This window comes from Stegodyphus dumicola, chromosome 4 (genome assembly GCF_044657685.1).
Source record: "Stegodyphus dumicola isolate Sdum_Otavi_A_Nest chromosome 4, ASM4465768v1".
NCBI classification, from domain to species: Eukaryota; Metazoa; Arthropoda; class Arachnida; order Araneae; family Eresidae; genus Stegodyphus; species Stegodyphus dumicola.
Window position 1 is genome coordinate 71,385,398 of NC_140771.1, and position 11,841 is coordinate 71,397,238.

General features: G+C 31.1%; 1 protein-coding gene across 1 annotated transcript in view; it reads right to left on the bottom strand.

Moving 5' to 3' along the window:
* RpL14 (ribosomal protein L14) overlaps window positions 1-11,508 on the bottom strand; it is a 44,808-nt gene extending 33,300 nt beyond the window's left edge. The window contains exons 1-2 of the mRNA XM_035365923.2: window positions 11,395-11,508; window positions 10,733-10,834 (exon numbers count right to left, since the gene is read on the bottom strand). Coding sequence (XP_035221814.1) covers window positions 10,733-10,834; window positions 11,395-11,397 — 105 coding nt within the window. The 5' untranslated portion in view covers window positions 11,398-11,508. The remainder of the gene's footprint in view (window positions 1-10,732; window positions 10,835-11,394) is intronic.
* Window positions 11,509-11,841: the final 333 nt, after the last annotated feature.

The following is an 11,841-nucleotide window of genomic DNA, read 5'->3' on the forward strand; positions in this document are numbered from 1 at the left end:
CGAAAATCAGGAGTTGGCAACTCTAACTGTCCTGTGCGTAGGAAGGATATGCGTGTAGTCGAACGTAAAAACCGTTTAGATGAATTTGAACGGGTTTGTAGGAAGAAAGGTTCAGATGTGGCAATGTCAATCTACGGATCCGAGTTCAGATAATTTCAGGAAGTTTTTGGATGCTGTTAAGAAATTTTGTGTGCTACAAACTAAAGACGAAGGAACTTCTAAATAGGGTAAGTGGATATTTGCTTTTTTGCAATGCTTAAATGTATAACATGTTTTTCCTTTTTTTTATGTTATTTTATTGTTTGGTTTAAGATGTAGTTTATTGAGATTATGCACTTTTTGTTTGTCTGTATTGTAGAATTGGATGCTTCTTTTGACTTTTTAAGTGAAAATATATCTATGTGTACATGGACAAAGTGAAGGTAGTGGCACAATGCAAGTTTGTGCAATTCTTGGATTTTTTTAAATGAAAATAGGTTGACGTGTACATGGATAAAGTCAAGGGAGTGCGCAATGCCATTTCTGTGCAATTCAGGGATTTTTTTAAGTGAGAATAGGCCGATGTGTACATGGATACCAAGTTTGTGCTATTCTTTGTCTTGTTATTTTGGTTTTGTGTAGCGGCGAATTTTGACGCAAAAACCACCATTATGCAAGCCAAAGAATTACACAAATTCGGTATCCATGTACCACCAAAAGGTACCGTAAAATATACTTTAACTGCCTTTTGTAATTCCAATTTTTGTTTGTAAGTCGTAATCAGCATAACAATCAATTTTATATAAGAGTGCTTTGTCATACAGTTGCATCCAAATTTATGAAAATTAACTTTTATTAGTTAGAAACTGACAATGACAAGTTTCCATTTTTCCACAATGCACTCAACTTAAAGGCATGGGCAATTTTACAATGGAATACTATTATTATGGTGTCCAGTGAATGCACATGAAAAATTACCTATTCTAAAGAAATACCACTGAAACTTAGTGTTGCCACTTTTTTAACTCAGATACGTCTTCTTTTTTTGGGGGAAAAGCAATATATTAGTGAAATAATGGTACTGCTTTATTCCCAAAATTCACTACATTTTTTAAGAAAATTGGGCTGATCTTTGGAATATGGTAACTGGTAGTTTGGCGACATTTTGGAGGCGATAAAGTTTACTACCTAGGACTTTGGTAATAATGTGAGAAGCACTCAGTTCCGATTACGCATTATTTTGTGTGAGGGAAATGAGTTAGGGAAATGAGAGATCATGATATATGTCATGTGACATTAATGGATGAATTACAGTTCTTTAATCAGAAAAGGGGGGAATTTGGAAAACTTTAGTACTATATTATTTTGTATGGAACTACTCTGATATGCGCCCTCAAGTCGCCAAATTTCTCTCCAAATATTTTTGGCGAGAAACTTCACGCTGCCATATTACTATATAAATTTTTTGTCTACATTTTGAACTTTTAGCTTAAAATGTCTCCATAAACGTGGTTTTCGCACATGCAAAAATTACGTTTTGAACACACAATTTAGCTAAAAATCCAACAAAAAATTTAGATAGCAAAAACGTAAAGTTTCTAACCAAAAATATTTGACAAGAATCCATGTACACGGCAACATGTTTTAACTTAAAAAAACATCTACGAATTAATTGCACAATGTAGGCAATGAACGAATCTACAATCTACGCACACCTTGCTTTAATAAATTAACATAACAACAATAAATTTCAAAGAATGCCATGTACACAGCATCCTGTTTAAACTTTAAAAAAATTCTACGAATTGCACAATTTAGGCAAGGAAGGAATCTACAATCTACGCACTCCTCGCTTTAATAAAATAACATAACAACAATAAATTTCAAATAATACCATGTACACAGCGTTCTGTTTCAACTTTAAAAAACATCTACGAATTGTACAGTCTAGACACTAAACAACAAAATAAACTAAAATAAATTTCAAACAATTTAAAAAAACAACAATAACGACAGAAATTCATACTAAAGAACCAATGAACATAACATTCTACAAATTAAGAACAAGGATAAAACAAAATGCACTTACCATGAATTAATGCATTTTCGAATAGCAGAAATATAAATTTCATACTGCCTTTAACATGCCGCCACGTAATCACTATCATATTTACATGACAGCCAGACACAGTATCCAGAAAATTTATGCTGTTTCACAAATAAATAAAATCACAAATCCCTACTTCTATCATGCACTGCCATTAAAAATAATCTCCCAGACCCTCTTTCCACACTTCCAAATACCCACTACCCCTCAACAGGATAGCCACAATCATACTTCCTTTTGCCGACCATTTTATCTTTTCCTCCCATCTTCTCAGACACAGAGGCGAACCAACGAGCTCCAGCGAAAGATTTTTCAACATACACATTGTTGCCATAGAACACGCAATCGCGCCAAAAACCAGCGCAGAACACATTTCGCCACATTTGGTGAAATTAAGGCGTATATTAGAGTTGTACCTTTTGTATTAAGCTTCATTGTGTGTTTTGTGAAATAGTGGAAGTTTGCGTGCCACGTAATGAAGATTCTGAAGATTAGGTAAGTTAGTATTTCTAATCATTTGAGGGTATTATTTTTATGCATTGTTCTAAATGTAAGGAGTAAATAAATTAATATGATATTATTGGAAAATTGTTATTAGCAATGATTTAGTTTAAAGTAATTAGGATTGTAATCTAATTTTTATTAATTTAATGTATGTGCTTATTTATATTTTAAGTAGTGTTTTTTAATTTAATGATTGTGATTTTGTGAGTTATATGTTTGTAGTATTTTGGAATACGTTTGAGTAGAATACATTGAGTATTTTCATGCATTTTCGTGAAATTTTTCCAATTTATGAGAAAAAAGCAGTGTACATGGATATAGTGCAGAGTGTGCGCAATGCTATTTTTGTGCAATTCTGGGATGTTTTTTTAAGTAAAAATAAGTCGACGTGTACATGGTTTAGTGATATTGGCAGTTTTTGGATAACCGGCTCTTGGCGACCTTGCTACGGCGGCCGGTGGTGGCGATTTCCGCCAAACCTGGCTACCCACCCCGACAACTTTCTGCTGACGTTTAGGATACTGTAGAATCCGGAGTATCGGGAGGGATTTAGGGAAAACTTCTGTGTGCTCATATTGAAGGTCACGTGACCATTTTTCTTCGCTTCTGCTGCGTGGTTAGAAGTTGAGAAGTTTGTCTCCTACTTGATCGGAGCGTAGGTAAATAAATAATAGCGTTAAATGCGAATCAAAACCGATAATTATAAATAAATAATAAGTTTTAAAGCGAATTAAAACCGATAATTATAAATAAATAATAATGGTAAATGCGAATTAAAACCGATAATTATAAATAAATAATAATGTTAAATGCGAATTAAAACCGATAATTATAAATAAATAATAATGTTAAATGCGAATTAAAACCGATAATTATAAATAAATAATAATGTTAAATGGGAATTAAAACCGATAATTATAAATAATAATGTAATTAATTATTATTTTTATATGTTTTTTTCCCTTTTGCTTTTCATTTCTTACATATATACGGATAATTAAATATAATAAGAAGATTAATTATTATTTTTATGTTTTTCCCTTTTGCTTTTCATTTTTTACATATATTGTTCGTAATTGGAGTTTCAATAAAAAAAATTTAAATTCCCTTTTGCTTTTCATTTTTATTTTTAGAATTAAAACGGATAATTAAATAAATGATAAATTATTAATGTAAATAATAAATTAATGTATGTAAATTCGGTGTCTCCTACTTGATCGGAGCGTACGCAAATAAAAAGGCGACCCACCCTTTAAGGAAATGTTCCTCTTTTTGCAATCACAACTCGAAAATTATAAATCAGAGAAGTAACTAGGCAGGATTCTGATACTTAATTTGGAATGAACTTTGCAAGTCATTCCGTAGCGTTTAATTTTTTTCATATCTTGAATCTCTTACTATCATTAAATAAGGAAGAAATTGCAGGTTTAAATGTATAGTTCTCACAATGTAATAAACGACAGTACTTGCAACCTGTGCAGTCGCACGAAGAGGCATGGTTAGGGACAGAAAAAGTTTGGATTTAGAAGTACGATTGACATTACCAAATGGCAAAGTTAAAGGCAGATAGATTTTTTCTCTGTTATTTACACTAATAAGCGGGAGGGCAAGAACGCCTTTCTAATTGTTATTTGAAATTAAATTTTACAATTTACTTTACTTTTGCTTTTAATTTACTTTCTACAGCATTCAGTACGTGAAACCATCAATAATAATATAATAATGATAATAAAAATGGTATCACACAACTAAAAGTATATACTACTTCGTAAATTTCGATAAATTAATTACTGAAAATATTAAGCATATCAATGGCAGCGTTGGACCTAATAGTTTTAAGTTGCATTTCAACATTTGAAAGAACGCGAATTACATTGCTATTTTCACCACACAAACGAATGGAATATTTCAGAAAAGAATTCTCCCCCGTTATTACAATATTTCAATAATTTTTGCAAATTAAAAAATTTATTTAATATGTTTTAATAATAAATGAAGCGATTTTCACTCATATAATCCCTTTGTACATTACTATCTTTCATTTCAGAACCGCTGCATAACTTTTCTAAGACATAAATAGCTTCCGTTAATATATGTTCCCATACATTATATTTATTTTTTTTTATATTTTTATCTTTAATAAATTAATGATAGATAGATAAAAAAATTGATACTGCTTAATTTATAAGCAGCGTAAAAACTGGAAATCTGAGGTCATTAATTTCCGAGACATTAATAGTTTTTCAAGATGCAAATAAAGCAGATAACAATAATCATAAATATTAATGCTCCTAAAATACATCCACATTTCCTAACTGATTTTTGCTTTTTGATCCACCACAAACCTATTTTCATTAAATGAAGTTTTGTGCATTTCTCTGCAAAGTACGCAAAACTTGTTTCATACAACTTTATTTTAACTAAACGTTATACTTGTTTAGGAAAGTATAAAACAAGTATTTATGTGTACTACTTTTAAAATCCATGTGACAGAGTGTGAGTTCTCATCTTGAAATATACGTTGTGTCGATGAGCTTAACTACAAATTATTAAACATTTCTGGCAAAATGCCAAAAAATAAAAACAAAATTTTTTAAACACGTCCTGCGCTGTATCTGCAGGATCTATCAATCAATCAATCGATTCGACAATTGAAAATCAATCGACTTGAATGGAGCTCACCAACATGCAAAAAGCGTTTCTATTAATATGCAAGATATGAGAAAGAAGTTTGAAGACATTATGAAAGAAGCAGAGTTTTGAATATACAATTCTTGTATATTCACAAAAATACAAATATACAAATTTATATACAAATTTTTGTATATAAAATAAATGGGACATAGAAACTAAATTTGACGTGTACATGGTTTAGTGATATTTTAATTAAATGATAGTTATTTTGTGAATTTTATGTTTGTAGGAATTTGGTATACGTTTCAGTTGAAGTAAACGTGTATGGAAATAATTTAAATATTTGACACTAAGTATTTGTAACCATTTGTAATGTTTGAGGTACGATTTCGTTGGTGACGTTTATAATATAATAGATAATTTAGAGGTAAGTTTTTGGATATTTTATTTATTTTATATGTGGAAATGTTCATCCTTGGAAAGGGTATATACTTTTTCGCGATCAGGTAATTTCATACATGTGCTTTTTACAGAGTTTAAAGATTCACAAAATTTTCCTGCATTTTCGTGCAAATTTTTGTAATTTATGAGAAAATAGCAGTGTAGATGGATAAAGTTAAGAGTGTGTGCAATGCCATTTTTGTGCAATTCTGGGATGTTTTTCTAAGTAAAAATAAGTCGACATGTAAATGGTTTATGTGTATGTGCTATTCTGAAAAACACGCAAGGAGTTTGCGATTGTGCACTTTTTCCCAATTTTGCAGTTAATATTTGTCATGATTAAGCAGTTTTGTTACATAAAATTTCTAGCATTGTAATTCGGCTAGTAGATTGTTGGAAAAAATGTTCAGTAAATAAAAAGAAAAGAAAAATGTCTTTACTTCGTGAAGACAAAATGGCGGCGAAAAAAAAATTAAGGGTTGCTGTAGCAGTTGGTCGCCAAAAAAATCGCTAAGTTACCATAATCCAAAGATAAAAAAAAATTACAACATTAACATACCAGTATTTAATATTGTTAATAAGCAATGAAATAATTCATTTATATAACTTTTTCATTTTGCTCACGCAGCAGTTCCCAAAGAAACTCCATTTTCACTCCATATAATCCCACAACCTTCAAGAGATATTCACAAGTGATTTGCAATATTCCACGCATATTCCCAGGGAATACGATATGATTTTCAAGGGATATTCCTAGAATGCTGTAATCGTATTCCAATATTCTTGAAATATTCCAGGTATATTAGATGTGAATATTTTCTAAAAAAATCTTTCTTATATTCTAAAACAGGCCTCAGCAAGCTATGACCCGCTGGAAACGACGGATAAACAAGAGTCACTTTTCAAAACAAGGGTTTCAGAGAGGTGTCCCCGTATTTTATAATAACTATAATCATAATTTTAACATGTAAAGCATGCTGTAATTATTTTCTCAATAAAACTTATCTTGTTATTCACCAAAAAAGACTGTTTTAAAGTAAAAATACACTGGCCCGACGCATCTTAACACACGATTTCAATTACTTTTGTTTAATAATATCTGAAAAGTAATTATTCTATATAGTATATTTCCTTTCTCTCTTTCACCAACTTCATTTATTTAACCTTCTAAAACCGGGCCGAAATTCTCATAACACAGTCAAAAGTCGTTAATTCGGACCTCAAAGCTAAAATCTTTCCGCGCATGCGCATAGGCGTTTTACTCGTGCGCCCAAGACATTTACGACTGCGCAAGTGCAGAATACGTTTTCGCGTGCGCGTTTAATGTATAACGGACGCTATAAGCTAAAATTATCTAATTATCTATTTCAGTTAATGTTGATGATTGCGTTGTTCCTTAATCTTCGAATTGGATCCGGCTTATTATTTTTTGCAGACTGTAAGAGCAATTTTTAGAAAAGTAAGCTTGAACTTTTGATTATGTCAAATAGAATTTCCGATGCTGGAGCTCCCAAAGGATCTAGAAAACGAAAGTATGTTTCGATGTCCATCAAACAAAAAACGAATTGCTACAAAAAAAAATGGATAAAGGCATATTCCTTGTTTATCTAACCGTTCCGAAATCTGTTTATCAATTTCACGCTGCTCTGCGCGCGCGGGGGGGGGAGGAGACGTCGCTGCGCGCAATGAACTGGAAGTTGATTTGTCAACACTATCGTTATCTTCAGAGCAGATGTTTTTATTTTATTCGGCTTATAATTCCTTACTAAATGTAGTATTTAATTTCGATGTACTTCGTCTTTGATATGATTTAAATCAAATTCCTCGTCATTATAAATACCACGAATACAAATCAAATAGTTTTCTGGTTGCAATTTTCTAATTTCGGCTATGCGTAAGGTATGCTTTACGCATCCGCGCGTTGAAAGAAATGTTTAATAAAGTAAACAAATAAATATTAGGCTTCTTTTTTGGTAAATTTTGATACCCTTTAGATCATAATTGCTCATTATTTTATAAATTACGGTTTCATATTTTTAATTTTATAATTTCTGCATACCATCTTACCAGATTTAAACTGATGATCTATAATCCGGAATCGCCGAAGTCCCGACGAGTCCGGATTAAAGACTTTTGACTGTATAGCCCTCTTTGACAGTTTTGTCCCCTCTTTGACATCTTCCTAATGGGAAAAGTCGTTAGTCCCCCTCTGTGGATGAAGTAAAATTTACATGTTTGTCGGACGCTTACGTCCCATAGTAGAGTGGTTGCTAGATTTGCGATTTTTTCGATGATTATTTTGCTTTCATTTAAATGAAGTTCTAAAAATCAATAGTGCACTAATGATTTAGAACAAAATGTATGCAATGTTTATAATTCACTCACTATTTCTGAGCAATCTCGGCAGTAATTTGTGAATTTTATAACTTTGTTTCGCACATTTATATTCGCGTATTTTCGTATTAGAAATTAGAAAACGAAAACAAAATTTAACAATATAGTAAATTAGCTTTTTAAGTCTGCAGGCTGGAATGTGATTTTTAATAACATATTTTCATTAACAAAATAATGGTAATGACTAATTTAATGAAATAATAATAATAATAATATTTATTACCATTAGATGATTATAATAAGATTCAATACAATTAGATTTTGAGATGAACTTACAGCAATAATAAAGCTTTACATAACAATAACAGATTTAAATCTGCTTTTTTTGATAATTTTGTTATTATAATATAAAAATCAAAATCCGAGATACTTTGGTTGCATTTCATCATTTAACTTTAATAAATATCACATTCGACTATCAGGCAAAGGAGGTATATCTTTACCGAGAATTTTTCTTTGTAAAATTGGCTTTTGTTTATGTTAGCAGAGAAAAAAAAAATCTGTGACCTATACATGCAATCATCAAAAGAATTTTGAGAACAGTTTTAAATGTTCATGAAGAATTAATTATACGTCAATTTCTTTTCATAGGTAGAAATTTTGTTTAAAACCATCGTTATATCCAAAGGTTGCAGTCTATTTCATTTTCAATGAATATTCTATTTGCACATAATAGATTTTCTAATTTATTTTAGAAAGAGTAATCTTTCACATTTTCAAAAGAATAAGGACATACTGGGTGTTGACACAATGTAGTAAATCTGTTTTTCATATTTCTTCCAGTAATGAAAACGATTACCCTGGAATATTTTCTGAGCAAAATTAAGAAAATCGTTTACGCCAAATTTTGTATAAAGTATCTTCTCGTGTATTTTTTTATTTAAAGTGTGAAATTTTCTCTTTGAAATTATAAAAAATCATGAATGGGGCAAAATTAATTCATGAGAAATAACTTAGTAATACAATAATTCCATCGTAATATGAAATAATGGAGAAAAGTGCAATACAGTTTATTTATTCACAAATAATTCCCTCATATGCGTAATTTATGTAGTGTCGATTGAGAAATATAGGTTAGTAAATTAAATCGGTTATTTCAATACTTTTCCTTTATCAATATTTTTACGGGCTCTTCAGTAGAGCGGTAAAGGTGGCTGAACACTTGTAGCTTGCTTGGGTTTGAATCCCGGTTAAATAGTTGGATTCATGGTTTTGTGTAACGTAAATGCAAGCCAGCTTCGCTTAGAAAGTCCTCCACGAAGGCATACCTCCCCTCATACAAGTAATTGTTGTGTGCTTTGATGTAATTCAGTAAGCGAACAAAATTAATCCAATCAAACCCGAAGAACGGATTGATTACATGTGGAGTTTTCCACCAAGGAACGTAAATGCGAGCAATTTTCTCTTAAAAAGGTTGACACAAAAGCATCCATCCCCTTAAGCAGATAGCGTTCGCGTGCTTTTCCGTAATCCAATCCTAATTTTCATACATTTAATAGTGAGTTGACATACACCTTATTACAGACAAAATAACCTTTTTTTAAAGATATTTTTTTATTAACTTGTCTGAATTCCCCATCTCTTGAGGAGTATAAGAATTTCAGCAAATAAAACTGGCCAAAATTTTATACAATGTAACTGATGTTTTGATTCAATTTAGAAGTAACGTGAGCTTTACTGATATTTAAATACTTTTTGGCAGATCTCATCCTAAAAGAGGGTCTAAAGATAAATTGATTTTATTTAATTTACAATCAATGAAAATCATTGAAAGCAATCACTGAATGAATGAAAATCACAAAAACTATTATGCATAAAATTGTCTCTTATTTATCTCCTGATAAATCAGACAAAATTGCCTACATAATAGAAGCACTTTGAAAGAGTTAACAGTTCTTAAGGGTTTTATGCACTCCACAAAAAAAAAAAAAAAAAAAAAAAAAAAAAAAAAAAAAAAAAGTCAAAATAAAATCTTATTATTCATAAGTATGAAAAGGAAGTAAACGATAAAAGCGGTTTTACCTATTTTCTAGAAGGGCATCAAATCTAAAATATTAATACATTCTTATTTGTTATGATTAAAAAACATTAAATATGGTAAGCTTAAAGAGCGTGCACAATCGCTGACGTTTTAATCATAGCAAAAGTCAGGACTAAAAAAATTAGCATTAAAATTATGAGACAGATTGAGAGAGAGATGGCCTGTATTTGATTTTCAAGTATATTGGCACGAGACGAAATCCTCGGTTTTTGCCAAAATGTAGCCAAACTGATAAGAAGAGGGAATAATGCATAGCCAGCAGCTTCTCTGAGCAGCGACAATGGATTACCCAGAGATCTACAGACAGGCGATTCTCTAAAATAGGGAGGGCATGGATGGTACGACAGTTGTACCAATGCTGGCGGCATCAGAGAAAGTCATTCTCCTGGTACAGCTGTTGTACCAGCCGGCTTCAGAAAGTTAAACACCCGTTTATAAGACATTACAAAATTTTAGAACAAAAATATAAAAAATAAGGTAATAGTTGTTTAGAACAGTAGATATTTTCAGCTGAACCACTGCACAGGAAAAAATTAGGAATCCACCGCCTAGGAAATTTTTGTATTATCTAACATTAAATCTGCCATCCATTTTTCGTTAAAATATAGTCTAAATGATAAATGAAAACTTACCCTATTCTGATCAACAACATCTACAATAGCACATAATTTTCCTGAATCTTTACCGAATGAAATGTAGGCAACCCTGCCTACTTGCACGTAGTGACGAAACGACTGGTAAAAAAAAAATTGACTTTTATTAGAAAAAAGTTTATTTCGGTAGCAATACACAACAAATAAAAGGCGAATAATTCAACAGAAATTTTAACAAATAGAATGTCATTTACTTAATCACAGCAGTTAATTAAAAGAAAAATCAGTTTAATTTATATATATTGTACACGGCAGCGCGCTCTCGCAGTGTTCGTTAACTGCTTACGAACTTCCAACATACAGCAATAGGCCAAATACGAAAGGAATATTATTCCGGAAATGTTAATCTATTTTAAAATTATACAGCTGAATCGCAACTATACGATTTAATAAAAGCTACACTAATTTCAATAAAAATGGCCGTACGCCATTTTCTCCCCTTTCAAAATTACAATTTCTACTCATTTTGTTAGGCTTGCCATCGCCACGTGTAACTGAATAAATAAATACGAACAAAAAAATACTGCAAATCATTTTATCACACGCAATTCAGGAACAACCACCAGCAGTTTAAATTACACTACTATTAATGCTCAATAATTTTTTTTAATTCTTTTACATTAAGATTTCAATTAACCTACCATTATTGCCGAAGTACAAGTTTCAGGTACAATAGATCCTACACCTTACCGCTTCGAGTTTAGTTGTATAAAAGAAATATTGAGTTTAGTTGTGTGAAGGATGCTAAGTTCCTGAACCAATTTATTAAAATTAGCTAACCTTCCTAATGGCTTTTCCAAAATGTTATGTCTAAAAAATATGAACGCATTCTTTTGACAGGAAAAAAAAGATGTATTTAAGTAACAACTGCTTGTTTCTAAGTATTATAAAGTAAAATCATATCCGGAACTAAATTCGCTCTGTCATTCAAAATTAACGTAATTGAATATTTGTAACTTATAACCGATGTTAATCGTTTACTGCTTTGAAGAGAAAATAAGACATTAGTATGTGACTTCTTAATTTCATTTATATGACTCTTTTATTTCAAGACAGAATTCCAAGTTACCATACATCATAGCAAATCG